Source organism: Purpureocillium lilacinum, assembly GCF_023168085.1.
Source record: "Purpureocillium lilacinum CBS 284.36 DNA, scaffold_2, whole genome shotgun sequence".
Classification (NCBI taxonomy): Eukaryota; Fungi; Ascomycota; class Sordariomycetes; order Hypocreales; family Ophiocordycipitaceae; genus Purpureocillium; species Purpureocillium lilacinum.
In genome coordinates, this window is record NW_027072112.1 from 6409697 (window position 1) to 6427904 (window position 18208).

The window sequence follows — 18208 nt, forward strand, 5'->3', positions numbered from 1 at the left end:
AGGCCCCACTGGGACCTGGGAGCCGCTGCCAAAAGGGCGCCCGTTGGGCCGACGACACAACGGGCTCCAGACGGGCGCCAACTGATGGAGCCCTGGAGGCTCCCGCCCAGGCCAGTCCATGTGCGGGCAGCCTCCCGTCCGTCCCGCCCAGTCGCGCCAGCCCAGCCCAGCCCAGCCGAACAGCGTCGGCGGCGGCGGCGGGCGTTCTGGCGGCGTCATGGTGCCAATCCAATCCCATGCCATCCGTCATCTCCAACCCTTCCTCTCACCACCCTTCACCATCGCCGCAACTTCAACACCTCTCCGCCCCGCCGCCGGCCTCGACATGCGCTATTGCTAACGAGCGCGCGCCGCCGCCCTCTCGACCTGCCTGCCCCAGCGCCATGCGCGCATTCATTTGAGACATCGCCAGACCTCGCTCGACGCCCCAGCGCTCCGCGCTCTCTCCTCCCTAACTTCCCCCTCTCTCACGCACACCGACGAAGCCGCACCCACAAGCACGCACTCTTCCCATCGCCCGCCGCCATGGAGGACGTGGCGAGGGCCGAATACCCCGGCATGCTGGTGAGTGGCCCCCTCCCCCCCTCTGCACGCTCGGCCCAGCCTGCGCATTGGCCGCGCGGATTGACTGACCGTCAACAGGCCAACCTGCAGCCCGGCCAGGCCGTGCAGACACTCAACGACCGCGTGAAGCGAATCAACAAGATCAACATCGAGATCGCCGACTGGCTCCAGGTACGCAGGCGTCGGAGGGTCTCTACTCGTCGCGACCTAGCCAATTGACCTGGTTTGATGTAGGAGCGTCGTCGCGTCGAGGAGCAGTATGTCCTCGGCCTGCGCAAGCTTGCGCAGGCCAGAGCGCCCAACGCGGCTTCAGAACTCGGGTGCGTGCACCGTGCTGGATTAACTGCTTCTTTGACTACCCAAAGAGCTGACCACATATCTACAGAGTCTTCCAGAGCCCCTGGGCACGCGTTGTCGACTCGGTCGAGCGCATCGCCAAGTCGCACCATGTCTTCGCCGAGCGCATCGAGAAGGACGTGGAGGGCCCTCTGCGCGTTTTCCAGCAGCGGCCCGACTACCTTAATATGCACAATATCTCTAGCAACCTCGGCGCCATCGCCAAAGACCTCGAAGACGCCCAGGACAAGGCTGACAAGCTGAACAAGAAGGGCGGCAAGGCCAGCGCCCAAAAGGTCGACGCCGCCACCTCTCGGCTCGAGTCCGCGTCGCAACAGTGGGAGTCACAGGCTCCCTTCATCTTCGAGACTCTGCAGGCCCTCGACGAGTCACGCATTAACCAATTGCGCGACCTACTGACCCAGTATCAGACCCACGAGTCCGATCAGGCTCAGCGCTCCCAAGACATCGCCGTCGAGACCCTCGCCGTCATGCTCGAGATCAACACCGAGAGGGAGATACAAGAATTTGCTCAGCGCACCACCGCTGGGCGGCCGTCCGTGCCGACGAGGACATCGACGAGGCGATCATCGATGGCCACTGGGCCGCCGCCTTCTTCGTCCGCTGGGCCACCGCCTCCCTTGCCAACTGCCTCGACCAACAACACAACGGCGTCGTCCATCCCGCCGCAGACGCCAGCCTCTCAGCCGCCAGCCGATGATGACGCCAGCGAGCACAATTCTATGCCGCCCCCTGAGGTCAAGCCAGGTATGTGACGCTATGAAAGCCCCGCAGGCAATATTCTAACGCAGTTTCAGAGTCCAAACTGCGCCGGCTCGGCACGATGTTCGGCGGCCGACGGCGGCAAAGTGTACATGGCGGCTTCGGCCAGCTTTCCCCCGGTAAGGGCGGTACCACGTTCGGACGACTGGGGAGCAGCCACGGCCGCGGCGTGTCGCCTCGAGCGTCCTCGAGCAACCTGCACCAGGAGTCGACACGGTTGTCGTCTCTCGCCGAGACCCCCGATCAGACCAGCCAGGACGAACCGGCAGCTAGGGAACAGTCCTCTCAAGCGACCACCAACGGCGTCACGCGCCATACCCTTGTCGATACATCGACGCCCGCCGCGGTCAACGGCACGGACGTGGCCAGCGTTCCGCCACCACCGGGGCCGCCGCCGTCCCAGCAGCACGGCGACAGCTCTGGCGTCAAGGACGCAGAGGGCTTCACCATTCGAGCGCCGATGACCGACCCTATCTCCGAGGCCCAGCGTGAGGCCGCTGGTGACGAAGCGGACCAGCTACTCAAGCTCAACATTCAGAATAAGCCCGTCGAGGAGGAGGATCCAGAGGCGAAACAGGCTGCGCTGTCCAGCGTGGCGAACACGCTCAAGATGGGACCCGCGACTCGCCGCGCCGGCACCATAAGAGGACGCCGCGACGTGCGCAACACCATGTATGTGCCGCCGGTGGCCACCACCATCGGACAGTCGGACGGCGCGACTCCATCGGGCCCCGGTTCGCCTCCACTGACTGCGTCGTCGTTCACAAGGCCGCCCGCAGTTCAAGCCCTGGCGTCCGAAGCGAGCGTTGCAGGGACGTCTGACAGCCAGTCCGTGCGATCAGGGAACTCGCTGGGCAGCCTAGCCCATGCTAAGCACCCGGAGATGACAGGCCCGGGACTCAATACCTCTATCATTGAGACGGTCTCTGCTGTCTTTGAAGATGGCGTCGTGAAGAGCGCGTCCATCGCAGGAGAGATTGCCTTTGTGAACAATGCCAGCGATGGAACCAAGAGTGAGCACCTGCTCCCGCCCCCTTATCTCTGTTGAATCCGCTTACTGACTAACCAGCAGCGCACGAGACGATTCGCATCAACAGCTTCCCCAGCCTCGAGCGCATTGGTCCGAATCGCATCTTCGTCCAGAATGCATCCGTTGACCAGCCTGACCAATTCAGTCTCGATTTGTCACATCTCAGCAAGACGTCGATCGGCTTCTCGTACCGCGTCTTTGCCGAGGAGGCGGAGACGCCTGCTCTCGGGCGACATGCGCCGCTGCTCCTGAAGCCAGCCTGGAAGCCGCAAGGCGACAAACTTGGCCTATTGCTGCAATACCAGCTGAACCCGCTGTCTCAGCTCACAGCTCCCCTGACCTTACACAACGTTGTCTTCGTGGCCACCTACGATGGCAAGTCCAGCGGCGCACAGACCAAGCCCAGCGGGACGCACCTCAAGGAGAAACACCTCGTGTACTGGCGGCTGGGCGACGTGACGCTCACGAGCGAGATGCAGAAGATCGTGTGTCGCATCGTCGGCGCCGAAGGTGTCACCCCGACACCAGGCCACGTCGAGGCACGATGGGAGTACACGGCCGCTGGCGACGAGCCCATGGGTAGCGGCATCTCCATCTCCCGGCTCGTGGAGGACAAGGGCAAGGGCAAGGAGACGATGCCGCCGGAGGACGACCCGTTCGCCGACCAGAGTCAGCCGGCGGCAGCGACCGGAGAGCCAACCTGGGTCGGCGTGCCATTGCAGCGAAAGCTTGTGAGTGGCAAATACGAGGGCAAGTGATAGCATCGAGGCGCCGTCGATCGAGATCTTCGGAGGGCGTTTTCATCTTGCCTCATGCTTCCCATTGCCCCCTCCTCCGAGACGAGACGTGTATGCTCAAGTCCAACTTTTCTTGTTTTCGCATTCCGCCTGGAGTTTGCTCCTGTTCGTCTGCTCTCCTGGCGACCGTTACTCTCTTCTCGTCAGTCCTTGTCACGCGCGGGTAGCCCAAGCATTTCATCTGTTTTATTTTTCTTGTTGACGGAGAGGAATTTGAAATATCACGCAATGAAGCAGCAGGAGCAGCAGCAGCAGCCGGCCGGGTTTCCGGCTTGGGGCTAGCGAAACTGGATGCCCAGAGGGGCGGCCAGTCTTGATCGCGCTTTTGCCTACCTTGACAAGCTCCGGGCATACTCACGCACACCGAGGCAAGTGCAAGAGCCAGCGCAGTAGCAGGAAGGGGTGGAGGAGGAAGTGTGGTGGCGGCGGCGGCGGTGGACGAGGTCATGGAGTGCTTGGACACCCGCACAGATATCTTACTTGATTCCCGTTGTCTCTTCCCCTACAGCACAAGTACAGTGCCTAGTTCTCGAGCAAGGTATTTCTAGGTCAGTAGCAGTGGCAGTGGCAGTAGGAGTATGAGTCGGCATGGCACCTACCAAGGAGGCAGGCAGATCGGCACCCGATCGCACCGCCAGGCCGCGTCAGAGCCCCCCAGTATCCACAAGGCTGTATGAATACAAAACGGCATATCTTCCAAGTTGACCGACTCTCTCCGCGCAACGGGGACACTCGTCAAGATGAAGCCCATCTCGCGGCGGTGTCGAAAAGCCCTGAGATCTTGCGAACTGTTTGTTTTGTCTGCCTGTTTGTCTATCCTGTGTTGCCGCCTAGCTGTGTTATTTTCTTCTTCCGTTGACCAACTCCGGTTATGTCGAACCCAGACCCTCCAACCCATGCCCCTATCCTGCCGCCAGTCGGCATCCCCAGGAGAGATGAAAAGAGATATGCCCTGAAAAGGCGTTGCGGCGTATCCCTCTCCGCACGCCTTCACGGATGAGGAAGCTGCCGTACTATTCCAAACACGAGACGTGCGATACGCGTGTCGGTAACGTCGTGCCATGCTCAGCAATGCTACTATACAGAACAAAATGTACAAGGCAAGAGAGAGAGCGCTTCCCATCGCACTGCTTACTCTTCCTTCTTCTCGCTGCCCGCCTCGTCGCCGGTTTTTGGCCGATCCTTGGCTTCCGGCTGCTTGGCTTCCGGCTGCTTGGCCTCAGCATCTTTGCGGCCCTTCTTCCACTTGGCGTACTTTTCGGCCAAGTATCTCAAGGTGCGGCCCCAGCCGCCCATGAGTAGGCCCTTGATGCTCTGTGTCGTGCTCGGCCAGTTGACCGTCTGCTTGATGACCTGGCGCACGATGTGCTGCAGGTCCTCTGGGTCGTCACGAGCGATACGCTGCTCGAACTCGCCGCCCTGTCGGCGCTTGATCGAGCCGCTGTCGTCGGATGACGCCTCCATCATGCGATTAAACTCCTCGCGGGGCATGTGAAACTTCTTTTGGTACTGGAAGTAGAGACGGGACCGAAAGCTGCGAGGCAGGCGTCTAACCATGTTCCCGCGCTTGACAGGGTCCATGTCCTGCTGCAGCTTGGTGTCGGCGGTCGGGTCGAGCACCCAGTCCTCGTCGTCGAGGCGCACGGGGCTGGTAAAGGCCACGTTTGGAAGTGTCTTGATCAGAGGCGCATAGAGCCGGCGGAAGTGGACGACATTATTGTTGACAATGTTGTCGACCTTGCTCTTATTCTCCGTGGGCAGGGCCATACGGGGGTCGCCGAGGTAGCTTAGACCCGCGATGGTGCTGTACAACTGCGTCTCAGTAAAGTCCGGTGGGAGCAGGAGGAGAGCCGTGCGGACGGCGGCGATGAGGTTGTGTTGATTGGCGAGGCGGACCTGCGGATGGTCACGAAGGATCTTGACGGGTTTCTGAAGGCGGCCCGCGAGGTAGAGGTTATCCCAGGTGGAGAGGTCTTTGACGAGGTTGTCGATGCTGGTGACGCCGTACTTGATGAGCATGCCGTTCATCTCAATGAACGGATTGAAGTAGACACCGGCGCCCCAGTTTTGTACGCGCGAAACGAATCCCGAGCCAAGGGAGGCGATGCCCGAGTAGTGGTCGCGGTGCTGCTTCATGTTAATCGAGTGCCAGTGTTGCGTGTGTGACACGCCAAATATGAAGTCGATCATCTTGGGGGAGCCCTTTTGCGCCTTGACCAGCGCTTCAGGAGGCTTGGGGTGGACCGCGCGAAACTCGGCCTCAGTGATGGTGCGGCCGCTCGTGTCCTCTTGCGGGAACACGCCCGAGCCGTACGCGAAGCAGTAGACGATGGGCGCGTTGAACTGGCGTAGCATGATGCGCAAGGCTTCCTTGAGCTCGTAGTTTATGATCATGTGCTGATTGACGCCAAACAGGCGATGAGGCAAGTCCTCGAACGACTTGATGGCAAAGTCGACCGAGTCTTCCCAGTCGTCGCCATAGAGGTTAAACTTGCCGCCTGCCGACTCTTTGCGCTTGGGGCTCGAAGTCGACGATTCGGAGGACTGGCTGGTCCCTGGGGATGAGGTCGTAGAGGATTGCGAAACTGAGGAGGAGCGGGAAGAAGAGCTGGATGATTCCTCCCGAGGAGTGACGTCTGAGTTCCATCGAGACTGGCCAACTTGCGCACGACGGCGGTATCGGGCGGCCGATTGCGCGCGCGGGAGCGACAATCTAGGGGCAGTACGAACGGCAATTGTTGAGACTATCGGCCTCGTCGCCGTCTTCATTCATGTCAGCCGGACCGCGTGGGCGAGGGACGAACGGGCGTTGACCAAGAGCCGGGGAACATCTGGGTTTACCTACCGCGAGGCCGAGCTCAAAGACGGCCATGGTGGCGCACCAGAACTGTCGCAGAGGCTACACAGTCTCTCGAGGGTATGGGTTCGGGGGCGGTCTGGGGTGAGCAGCTCAAGCTGCGAAGAATCGGGGCTACCGGGAAGCTTCCATCGGCGGCCCAGAAGCTGGCAAGCCGGGGTTCGAGGAATCGCGGATGCTGCTGCGCGCCGTAGGGACGGGTGCGATTCGTTGGGGCTTGGCAGGCGGCGAAAGCTTTCTTCAGGCGAGGGCGAGCAGTCTCCGGTGTCGCGGGGGCCAAAGGGCACGCCAAGGCGCAGGTTCGAGTGATTTTGACGTCGGCAAGATGCTTGTGTTGAACATTGGGTGAGCAGCATTCGGAGCCAAGGAAGAGGAAGCGGAAGGGTCTGAGGTGGGTCACGGGAAGCCGGGCTGCCGCTGACGAATGGGAGCTCGCATTGGGGGGGAAGCAGCAGGGGACGGGCAGCTGCTTGCCCGGCTTGGTGGTGTTACAGCCGAGGAAGGAGAGGCTTTACGTCACTTGCGTGGAGCTCCCTGCAGCTGGAGCTTGGAGGTGTGCGTGCGGCCCTGAGGCCAAGACTGTACGAATTGGAAGCTGTGCTGCTGTGCTGCTACTGCCGCTGTCGCTGACAGTGACACTGGCCGTCGCCCTCGGCTGCTCCCCCTACTCCAGCGCTACCGCAAGACGAGGAACCCAAGACAAACAACAAAGACTCATTGTTCCGTCCCGTTCAATTGCATCAAAAACCGCCGTATCGCCAACTCAACACGCGACCACCGAACTGAACGTCGCTATCACTGCCCCCGGCATCTCACAGACGCCAGCGCCTGCCGGCCTCACACTCTCAAGCGCCTCCATCGCCAGACACCTCCGACGTGCGCCGCCCCATGTTGTCATTGTGCTCATAGTCCTTGACCGAGCTCTGTCCCGTCGTCGGGTTCTCGTCCTCTTTGTGCACATGGATGCTGCCGTCTCGCCTGAGGTCGATGTCGACGACGTGGTAGGCCCCGTGCGCGTCCACCGTCTCGCGATGATGCCGCCAGCCCTCCTCGGTCGCAAAGTCTGAGTGTTCCTCGTATGTCCCGAGCACCGGATCTGTGTATGACCCTTGCCGTGCCGATAGCGATTCCGTCGTGCCGTGCAAGGCCCGGATTGCCGCCTCATTGATCATCGGCGCGCTGGTCCTGCGAGGGGGGTTGCGGGAAATGCCTGACCCGGGCGCGTCCGGCGCATCACGGGCGCCCTCTGAGGTGCTGCTTGTGCTTGCCTTTGTGTCGGCCATGGTTAAGCAAGCAAGCTGCATTTAACCGCAAATCACCTCTGCAGGGCAGAAACTGTGGATTTAGATGTTTCCTCCGCTCTCTCATCCTCCGGAAGACCCTGTTGATGTCACACGTGCATCATGGCATTGTGCCCGCAGCCACAGCGCGGAGACGTTAGCCTGGTGAGCCGTTTAAACTTTCCGTCACGTCTGGTGACCTGCCATTACGGCCGCTTGTCACGCTACCCTCGATTCGTCCCTGTATCCATTTCGGTCCATCATCCGTCAAGTTCGCCATGGGGAAGCGGGAGCTCACGGCGCGGAGCTCCGAATCACGCCACGACATGATCCCACCAGCGCGGCCGTATTTCACCACGTCGCGTTCAATACTGTGACAGCAAGCTTGAGCATATCCAATAGCTACTAAGGGAGGGGAACCCTCGCATGACATCAGGCACACATGGGAGCCAGTTCCGCGCCACTATCATGGGGTAGTTAACATTCCTTCAGATCCGTGTTCTCCAGCCCGGGGTAACACCCATAACGCTCCATGATGAGCTGCGTCTTCGACATGTCGCCTGCTAGGAACCAACCCTTGCTCATCAAGACCTCTTGTAGCCTTGTTTGCTCGGCCGCGGCCGTCGCGCGGTTGTCAGTCTTGAACGACGCTTCCACGATGTAATCGAGCCCAGTCCCTTCGGCATCCAAAATGGGCCAGACTTCGACATACAGCTTCATGCCCTTCCAGTCGCCGATCGAGCGCCTGACCATTACCGGTCCGAAGATGCGTGCTGCCGCCAAGATGGCGGTTCCCCATTTCTTGCAGCCCCAATTGTCGAATCGCTCCGGAGCTTCCTCTCTCAGCAGTCTACGTGAGTCCCTCGTGCTCGGCAAGTCCACGCCCGTGTCGTCCGATGTCGCCGCCTCTTTGATGCGGCGAACCGTGAGTGTCTGCTTCTTGTGGCGGCATTCGACTCGGGCCTCGTACTTTTTGTCGCTGGCGTTGAATCCGTTTGCATTCGCTGTAGTGAGCGCCGCATCAATGTCCCCCACGACAATGTCGAATCGCTTCTTGTATGTGAGATCCAAGCTGGGTTCGCCCTCAACCCTGCGTACTCGGACGCACCAGCCGGCTTCGAAAAGTTGTGTACAGCTGGTGTCCAGGAAACCCACGTTTATCCGAGTGGCGGCTGCAGGCATCCCAAACGTCGACTGGACGGTGCTGTTGAGCTTGTGATCTGCGTCCAACACCACGGTAGGATCAAGCTGTAGCTTGATCTCGTAGGTGGGGACCAGATTCATTCCTTTGTTCGCTTTCACATCGGTGACGGTCATGGTAGCGGTCGACGACATGGTTCTTCCCACTGTTGGGGTCAATAGCTGGTAGCATCCGCTGTTGGCAGGGACGGAATGAAATGTGGAAGCTTAAAGAGTTGAGTTGATCAAGACACAATGAGGTCGTTGTTACAAGCTGCCGGCTATGCCGGGCGCTACTTCGTACACGATGTCTGGTGGAATAATGTGCGAGCAAGCGCTGACGGCAGCGGGACGGCGACCCGGAGAATTTAGCCCCGTCTTGCTTCATGCAGTGAATCAATAATGTCACGGATTGATACCGCCGCCAGAAGCTTGGGTTTGGCATGGTGGCGCCAGATGCAGCTGAACGACGATGTGCCCAGTCCCGGGGTCACAATCCGTGAGGCTGAAAAGTGACTTCGACGTGGTCGGAAGCTCGCCACAAACTCAATCAATTGCGCCGAGGAACAGTTGGCTAGGGCTACAGTTGGCCAGGGCCATGGCTTGCTTTGATCCGTGGACGTCGGCGCTGGCATCACTCTATTGAACAGTCGTATATTTTTGGTGAATTGTGTTTTGAAGCCAGGAAACAAGACCCAACCCCGGATCAGCAACAGCGGGACCGTTCCCAAAACTGCGTCCAGGAACGGCTCTTTATTAGCATCCTTCTAGAAGCTCAGTCGCCTCGAGACGCAGGTGCCTGTTCTACCACACCCAATGAAGTCAAGTGAATACGTCGTTTTCTTCCCGTCGCGCAGGATACACAGCCGGCATTGAACCAGAGTGGGAAAGCCTTGACGCTGCATTAGACACACCGGGCGAGCTTGGCGGGCACAGTGGCAGCACAGATACAAACAAGCGACGACACCGTGACCAGATACGGGCCAAACCGCGCCTTTCTTAGGCCGCAGAGCCGACACTCGCCAGGCATCATCAACGAACACTGTCTCAGGAGGTGTGACAAGATAAGCCCACAGGGAAGCAGCGACAATTGGCGGCGTCGGCCGCTCATATGAAGGTTGCGGGACATGCGTCGTATGCAAGACTCGTGGACTGCATCCACAAGGGACCGCTCAAAGGCTTGAGCGCATGGTAAGACCACGAGGTGGTTCATATCTTCGGGGAGCACATGCCACGACTCGACATGAACTTAGTTTGATGTCCAATAACTGGCCCTACTATTTGTCAACTTCATGGCTAACGCGATAGCAGCTCACGTAGAGCTTGAGGTATACCCTGGACAAAATGTACGCATATATATAGGCCACCAGCTATCTCAAGATATGCTGGAAAGCATTACCAACTCTTGACGAGCACCAGAAATGCGATTCCAGTACACTCTGCTTGCGGTCCTTTCTGTTCCAGGGGCTGTGGGAATGGATGCTCCATTTCCACCTGGGATCGATCAGGTAATGATCTATGTCTCTGTCATTTGTTGACACCATGCTCATCTTCCAATGCATAGGTGGATCGACGCTATCTCTCAGAAGGGGTATGTGGAAGAAACCCTTGATCGTTCAAGAAGGCGTGCGCCCGGCATATAGGGCTGCATACTAATTGTCGGAACAGACTTGCTGCCAGGCTTCGAATGAATGCACTTTCAAGGTAAAACACGGTGTCGTCGAGGGCAAAAAGTGGCGCGACGGTCTGCCAGTTCGCCAACGAAGGTCAGCTCAACAGAGGTTCTACTGGACCACGGCAAAATGCCACAATTCGCCAGGGGTAAGCAGGCCCAGCCTTCCGTTTCGTCTACTTGTGCTAACGAAAGATGTAAATGCAGTGCTCAAGTGACGGCGCATCGTGTCTCCGCAACGACAGTACTGGGACCATCCTCTGCGATTGACGTCTCGGATCATTACGTCCTCTGTCGAATTGACTCGTCAAGACTAGACCCTGTGAGGCCTGTTCATCGCCGCCGGGGAATCACGAGGGCCTTCCGCAATAGTCAGCATCCTAGGCTGCACTTTGGCCAACATTGGTGTGCCCAGTGACAGGGAGGCGGCGGAATTTTCGACATAGGGAGGACTGCATTGAGCAGAGAGAGAACCACTGTATACGGCGCGAATCAGATGCCGCTTCTTTGGCCAAAAACTTGCTGGACAATGATATCGTTCAGATTAGATGATGGCTGGGTGAATCCTTCTCAAAAGAAGCCACGTAGGCTACTCTGGCACTCCATGTCAGTGAGAGACGTCAAGCACCTCGCTGGCCTGAAGCAGAATGTCCCGCACCTTGACCCTTTGCAATGCACACATAAGCAGCCACTGTGGTCTGGTCCATGTTGACATGTACACGAAGCAGTACTTGGCAGAGAGCTGGCTGCCTTGCCAGAGACAGACGACGATTGGTGGTCACGTCGTCAACTACTCCGCATATCGGCTCCTTGATGGGTCTCGTCATGTTGGGAAACAAAACAACTCAAGACGTCACACTTACAACTAGGATACGATGACGTCCCGAAGAGCCGCACGTCAGGGGTTATCGCCGTACATGCAGCGCGGCTCGGGTATATGTAGGAAACTTGGTTGCCTGGCACAGCCGAAGCGAGGAGGAGCCCGCAACCAGGCAACTCTAGTCCACAAGGCGTGGCAAAACATCCATGTACAGTGCTCTATCTCTGACAAAGCTTTTCACAAATTGCCCTGACTGACCAGATCGGAGCTCACTAACTGCGTTCACCTGACGAATGCCTCACTTCGCGGCACAATTGGTGCGCCAATTCGTGTCACGAAACAACTTGTAAGGCTCTCTCCCTGTGATCTAACAGGTTGAACACTGAGGTCTCGAGGAGGATGCCACCGAAGGATTCCAAAGTTGCATCGCTGTGGAGCCCAATGATTCTGCTGCTCTGACGCCTCCGGAACTGCAGATGGGGTCAGTTGAGCGGTCCCGTCGCCAGTGGGAGCATCGCATTCGAAGAAGTAAACAACGGGAGCTGACGCGGCTTCACACCATCCACAGTGGGAACCACGCCAGGGGCTCGAAAATAAAAATAGGCAGCCGCAAATGCTGCATCCACATCGACAGCTGTACGCCTGTCATTTGGCCATTGAATGGTTACTTCCACAGGAACATTAGATGCGTCCTCCAGTAGATCTGTCTGATTCCTAAGTTCCTCTGCCCTTCTGAAGCGTCTTCCCGTCGAGCTACATGTAGCGACTACCGTGTACCCTTATCGAATGCACGGGGCGGCTCGTATTAGTGTTGCTGCTGGCTACGCAACCTTGTCGGGGACATCCCTAATGGGCAAGCAAGCTAATGCGCTGCGGCGCAGTGTGGGCGGGGGTGCGATGGCGTCCCTCGAGTGTGCAAGACGAACACTCGTCCGCTCCGGTCGTATATTTCATGCTGGCAACAATAAAACCTTGGGTAGATATCGCGTCCTTTTCTTTGCTTGATCCGTGGCCCTTCATCCGAAATTGTACTGCATCACACGCAAGCATCAAAGACTCAACGCACCGCTTCGACAATGGCTCCTCCGAACACCACCAAGCCCGACTCCTATATCGTCGCGCGGCTGCTGCGATACCTCTCCATCGCGACTTTACCGGTTGGCGTCGCGCTACTCCTTGCTCATGGCGTCACGGCTGGCCGCGCCGTACCAGCCCTAGGTCTAATACCCATGGCCGGTTCGGCTGTGGTGGCGATCGTGAGCCTGCGCCGTCAGAAGACCCTGGCTGTCTGGTCGCCGGTGCACCGCATCGCTGCGCAAACGATTCTCCTCGCCGACTTCATCCTGGCGCTCTCCTACTTGGCTGTGTTGATCCCTAGCTGGATAACACTGTCGCGACGTCACTGGCGTGACCCGACCAACAATTCCCTCGTTATTCTAGGAACATACGGCACCGTGGTGCTCCTGTTCAATTGGTCTGTAGGCCTGGAGCATGGTTCAATGGCAGCTGCTTACCCGTCTGAATGAATAGGATCATCCACACGTTCTTCACTTTCGCATTCCTCTTGCATCACTTGGTCATCAGCGTGCAGCGATGGGGTCAAAAGCACGGCGGTGGGTTTACCGCCGTTTGGGCCGGGCCGATGGAACAAGCCGAAGAATACGCCCCCTTCACGGACGCGGGAGCCAGGACCTCCATGGAAACGAGGGCCGACCTGGACATTGGACCTGACAGGCCCTCCGAAGATGCCTAGGCCTACGACGTCCACCGCTGCTCTGCCAGATGTGCCACAGCGCTGGGGTAGCGAACGACCTGTCGCGTCGGCTTACGTTTCGGCTTGCAGTGGCGTCATTGAGAGCATGAAGTCTTCGTGTCATGAAACTACTCCATCATGTATAAATGTATGGAAGCACGAACTAACGTTTTGGGGTCAAGTTCAAATCGGTATTGGTTGGAGACAAGGTGCTGTCCTGGAATTATTGGCGTTCTCAATACTTTCTGTTGTGGACGTGCAACGCGATTCCGATTGGGACGATTCGGTCATTCTACCACGGATGGCTGGCTACTCTGGGGTCGGTTTTGGGGTCATCCTGCGTGGCGGCTGATCATGTTCACGGTCACATAGTCGGTAGTTCTTCCAACTCCGGAACGGGGAGGTTACAGCACTCTATACGCCGAGCTCCCAAACCATGAGCAAGGGACACTGCAGGGTTATAACTCATGCGCCTTGTATGATGTGTTGCACTAGTAAATGGTGGCCAGGCAGCACAATCACAGTCTGCCACTGGGTTGCTCTGTACTGAGGGGCAGATCAGCCACAGTTCACGTTTCACCAAGTACCCCGTCACACACCCTGTTTGTCATGAAGTATAGCGTGTTTGGAAAGTTCTGTACCAATGTGTTGGAACTGTGTTCCTCGTCAATTTTCCCGTATCTCAGCGACGGCGGCAGTGTATCAAGGCGTTTCATTGACGCAAAAACTGTAAGCCAACAAATGCAGGCAGGTTGGAAACAGTCGCACAGTTGATATTATAAAACATGAATCAATAAGTGCTTCAATTTCACATAATAAGGGCAAGCCACTGCAGACATCGCCTTGGAGCCCCTGGGGTGCTAAATATGGTAACAGAACAGCCCGACTGGATCACTGTTACGCAGAACCCCTCAAGCTCTCATGCATCCAGGAGCGCAGATGTAAGAAGTCGCTCGGTAACTCAACGACAATTCAGGCCCCTGTAGACTTTCGTACTCTTTTATATTATCATATCCTACTGCCGGCCAGTTTGCGCGGTATCAGGTATAAGTCAGTCATCAGTTACACCAGGCCCCCATTGCCGATCCTCTCTACGGTCCAGTCGACCGGCCGTCACCTTGAGCGCACACACTACTTGCTTGAACCTTGAGCGTGGAAGGACAAATGCATTGGAACCCTCTATACCCTTTTGCTGGGCTCAAACATCTGAACTGGTAATAAGGAGCAGGGCCGCTGCCGTTTCATCTCAACGTGACAACGCGCGCAGTCGTCTGAATTGACAGTTCGCCCACGACAAACATCACCACAGCAAATTGGTCATGGCGGAGCCATCATCAACCACGGACGTTCCCGCCACTGGGGTCGATGCGGAGGGCAATGTGAGAGAGCTCAGCAGTCCAGAGCAGAGCGCAGGCCGCATTGCGGCAGTCAAGCAATTGGACCCTGCCGCAGAGGCTCTGAAGGTTCGCAGCATCCCATGTTCCCCTCATGCTACAGGTCTCTGAGCCAATCGGAGTCACACACGCTTAATCAATCTCCTTGCAGGTATCTTCCGAACATCACGGTCCTGATGCCCTCGCGTCTGGTAGCACGGAGGCAGCTGAGGCCGCTCCGGTCGTCATCGATCGCCACGTTCTCGAGCGTGCCAAATGCGACGACACCCACATCAAACAGCTTGCTGCAAACCACCGACTGCGGCAAAGGAGAAAGATCAAGAAGTTCTACACCAAACAGAACGAACTTATAGATCAATTTCTGGGCGTCGAAGATGAAGAGCGCCTCGCGACAGACGAGGAGATACGCATGCGACCGAGGATCAAGTTTGCTGTTTATGCCTCCTTTGCCGTCAACGTCTGTTTATTCGTCATCCAGCTGTATGCTGCCATATCTACGGGCTCCCTGGCGGTATGTTAGCTGTTGCGCGACAACCGATCCTTATGTCTGCTGTCGCTGATACCGTGACTGTGCAGCTCTTTGCCACGGCGGCAGACGCTTTCATGGATCTGGTGTCGTCCACTGTGATGCTAATCACGTCCAAGCTGGCACAGCGCCCAAGCGTCTACAAGTATCCAGTTGTAAGGGTGCCTCACGCACGATGACAAGACAGTGCTAAAGAAAACCACAGGGTCGGACAAGAATTGAACCGATTGGCATCATTGTATTTTGTGCTTTAATGGCTACAGTTGCCGTCCAGCTGCTGGTAAGCTCATGTGACTGAGATGGACCAGACGAGACCAAAAGATTATGCTAATAAAGTCAGATTGAATCGGCTCGATCTCTTGCCGGCGGCGAGCGAGAGTCTGCGCCACTGCAGATTGTGCCTCTCACTCTTGTTGGTGTAGCCAGTATGCACTCTGAGCCGGTCATCTGTGGTCGAGGCTTTGGCTAATGAGGTTGCTGCAGTTTTCTCGAAGGCCTCTTTGATGATCTATTGCTACTTTTACAGGCGATTCCCATCCGTAAAAGTCTTCTTTGTGGACCATCGCAATGACATTGTCGTCAACATCTTCGGGCTCGTCATGTCCATTGTGGGCGACCATTTCATCTGGTACCTGGATCCAATTGGAGCAATCTGCATCGCCCTGCTCATCTTGTTCTCGTGGGCGGCCAACGCGTTTGAGCAAGTTTGGCTGCTCGCTGGCAAAGGCGCGCCGAGGACTTACGTCTCCCGCCTCATCTACGTCGCCTTGACGCACAGCCCGCACATCCTAAAAGTCGATACGGTCAGTGCGCGCTTCCAAATCGCAAAGCTTTACCTGAGCCATGTGCGGGTTCTTACTGACCGAGGTCAAATTGTTAGTGTCGCGCGTATCATGCGGGCCAGAGGTACTTTGTCGAGATCGACATCGTCATGGACGCCGAGACGCCACTCAAGATATCTCATGATGTTAGTCAGACGCTGCAGCGCAAGCTGGAAGGATTGGCCGACGTCGAAAGGGCGTTTGTCCACGTCGACTATGACTCTGAACACAATGTTCATGAGGAGCACAGGCCGCTTTACGGGACATTCAAGACAAAAGACTTAAAGAGCAGGCTTGTCTCTTTGGCCAAGAAATTAGGGCATTGATCGTCTGTAGGTCAAGGTCTTATTTGTGGGCGGCGTCAGATCCTTTGTAGTTTCCTAAAGTCACCTCCAGAATGCAACGAAAAAGGACCCAGTGATGAATGGGTCACTCTCATGCACTGACATGAACCTTGCGACAAACGAGTCGACAATCCCTGGTCACCAGAATACCGCGTTGAACACAATGCATTGTATCCCAAATCTAGATCATAGAATTGGAGTAGCTACCCCCAAGCCATCACAGGTGACGGCCGTCCTTGGGATTGCAATCGTCAGACCGGCGCCTCTTCTCCGAAATCCCCGGTCTCGGCCGCATAAAGCCAGGGCCACAACTCGCTGAAACCTACCCCAGCTCAGTATTCCTTGTAAATGGGTGGCATGGACGAGGGCCCATAGAAAAGCCACGATCAAGCATAGCAGACCCGAGCTCGACAAGCTCGAGCGGTCGTGGACGCCACCAACTACATGCGTCATTCATACATCACCTCAGTCGCAAGCATTCAGCCGCCTCACAAACCCCGCCGGCATTAATATCTCAGTGCCACGGGGCTATTTGGGCTGTATTAATCCTTGAACCTACACGTCTATACTGAAATCACATCCAAAGCTCAAGAAGCCCGCAATGTCGTCGATCCGACCACTCGCATCGCCCGCTCTCCGGGGCGCCTTGCTGTGCCCAAGCAGGAGACTGCTGTCCACCACCATTGCGAACCGCGCTGTCGCAACGCCACCCCGGCAGCCAATGTACGAGGGTGGTGACTTCGTCGGTGACAGTGGCGAGCCGCTGCCGGGAAAGTCGGGAAAGGGCCCCCAGGGCATGAAGAACTCGTAATGCCGCCTCGGCGCGCGTGCCTAATTTCTTTGATACAGCTTGGTCGTGGCAAAGTACTGACGGCTGAATTTCAGGCCGGGCGTCCTGGCGGCGGCCGCTGCCGCGTTGGCACTCGGGGCGTATTGGATGTTCAAGGCCAAGCGCCCCGAGCCGGCCCAAGAGGCGACCGCCAAACCCGATAACGCAAAGGCCAAATGAGGGCCTTCCCACCGCAACATTAACCGCAGTAACGAGTAATAATCGCAATGGACGAGGGGCGGCGCCATGTTGCTCTTTACGAATCCTAGTCACCCGTTTTTTAGGACTCTCGACCATCTATCCAGTATGATCTCGATAATAAAAAAGTTACCTTTGTATGGTGCACTTTCTTTGCCCAGTTTCTTTGCCCCATTTGACACACCGGCCCGGTCCTTTCTCGAACGGCCCGCAGCTTGTAGCAGACGGAAGTAAACGTGCCTAGAATGTCCTTCACAGTCGGTCAATCGCCTGTAAAGAGGCACGCAAACGCTCTCTCCACGCAGAGCCTAGCCTATCTAATATGGCCTGGATCAATGTGTTAGTGCGACCCTCGAAATACCAGTGTGGCTCAAGGCGCTCCAGAAGCCGGCAATAGTGTGCTAGTAAGACCAACGAAGCCGGGTGGCCCTGGGTTAGAAGCTCCATGAACGGCACAGACACCTCCATGGGCCAGACGCGAACAGCATCCCATGTCGTGAACTCTTCGTCGCTCAATGTTCGCGCTGCTGCGAGTGCCCAGCTCAGTTGCAAGGCAGCGTCACGGTAGGTCTCGCAGACGCTGGCGGACCACAGCTCTTCCCCTGGCTCCGCCGTGCCAGGAATAAGCGACAGCAGGTGCGACTTCATGTGAAGCCTAGCCGGATCCTCGTCGAGAGTAGGCATGGGGGATTCCCACGAGTTGGCAAGTGGGCCAAGCGGACCCCGTTCAATCTGGTCCCAGAACTCGCAAACGAGCAGGCATCCGTTGCGGATGAAGTAAAGCCAGCTGCACAGCAGGCCTGGGTGCGGACTTGATGGGTCGGCCAGCAGTAGTCGCTCATCGGGTTGGTCGGCTGCGAAGGAATAGATGACGAGGAAATGGGCAAAAGCTAAGATTGCGTCGCAATTGTGCTCCGTGACATTGGTGATGGCGTGGCGGAAGAGTGGCATGGCCATGTCTTGGTGGCTTTGGGCGCGCATGATGTACCGCTGTTGTTCAGCTGGAGACAGGTGGGCCAAGTGAA

General features: G+C 57.3%; 7 protein-coding genes across 7 annotated transcripts; 4 read left to right on the top strand and 3 right to left on the bottom strand.

Moving 5' to 3' along the window:
- Positions 1–525: 525 nt before the first annotated feature.
- PLICBS_003729 (uncharacterized protein) lies at positions 526–3471 on the top strand (the record flags this gene model as incomplete). Its single annotated transcript, XM_018323497.2, has 6 exons — positions 526–564; positions 643–735; positions 799–884; positions 950–1668; positions 1719–2696; positions 2756–3471. The coding sequence occupies 6 exons, from the start codon at positions 526–528 to the stop codon at positions 3469–3471; spliced, it is 2631 nt and encodes an 876-aa protein (XP_018178728.2).
- Positions 3472–4641: 1170 nt separating this feature from the next.
- On the bottom strand, positions 4642–6382 carry PLICBS_003730 (mitochondrial translocator assembly and maintenance protein 41; the record flags this gene model as incomplete). Its single annotated transcript, XM_018323498.2, has 2 exons — positions 4642–6065; positions 6352–6382. The coding sequence occupies 2 exons, from the start codon at positions 6380–6382 to the stop codon at positions 4642–4644; spliced, it is 1455 nt and encodes a 484-aa protein (XP_018178729.2).
- An 830-nt stretch (positions 6383–7212) lies between these two features.
- PLICBS_003731 (uncharacterized protein) lies at positions 7213–7650 on the bottom strand (the record flags this gene model as incomplete). The annotated part of the gene is made up of 1 exon (XM_018323499.2): positions 7213–7650. One exon carries the CDS (start codon positions 7648–7650, stop codon positions 7213–7215), a length of 438 nt encoding a protein of 145 aa, XP_018178730.2.
- A 474-nt stretch (positions 7651–8124) lies between these two features.
- PLICBS_003732 (uncharacterized protein) lies at positions 8125–8982 on the bottom strand (the record flags this gene model as incomplete). The annotated part of the gene is made up of 1 exon (XM_018323500.2): positions 8125–8982. The coding sequence occupies one exon, from the start codon at positions 8980–8982 to the stop codon at positions 8125–8127; it is 858 nt and encodes a 285-aa protein (XP_018178731.2).
- A 3412-nt stretch (positions 8983–12394) lies between these two features.
- On the top strand, positions 12395–13071 carry PLICBS_003733 (uncharacterized protein; the record flags this gene model as incomplete). The annotated part of the gene is made up of 2 exons (XM_018323502.2): positions 12395–12792; positions 12849–13071. The coding sequence occupies 2 exons, from the start codon at positions 12395–12397 to the stop codon at positions 13069–13071; spliced, it is 621 nt and encodes a 206-aa protein (XP_018178733.2).
- A 1319-nt stretch (positions 13072–14390) lies between these two features.
- PLICBS_003734 (uncharacterized protein) lies at positions 14391–16138 on the top strand (the record flags this gene model as incomplete). Its single annotated transcript, XM_018323503.2, has 7 exons — positions 14391–14534; positions 14617–14976; positions 15042–15146; positions 15197–15271; positions 15332–15416; positions 15475–15794; positions 15872–16138. The coding sequence occupies 7 exons, from the start codon at positions 14391–14393 to the stop codon at positions 16136–16138; spliced, it is 1356 nt and encodes a 451-aa protein (XP_018178734.2).
- Positions 16139–16757: 619 nt separating this feature from the next.
- Positions 16758–17165, top strand: PLICBS_003735 (uncharacterized protein; the record flags this gene model as incomplete). Its single annotated transcript, XM_065600283.1, has 2 exons — positions 16758–16963; positions 17042–17165. 2 exons carry the CDS (start codon positions 16758–16760, stop codon positions 17163–17165), a joined length of 330 nt encoding a protein of 109 aa, XP_065456355.1.
- Between the last annotated feature and the right edge of the window lie 1043 nt (positions 17166–18208).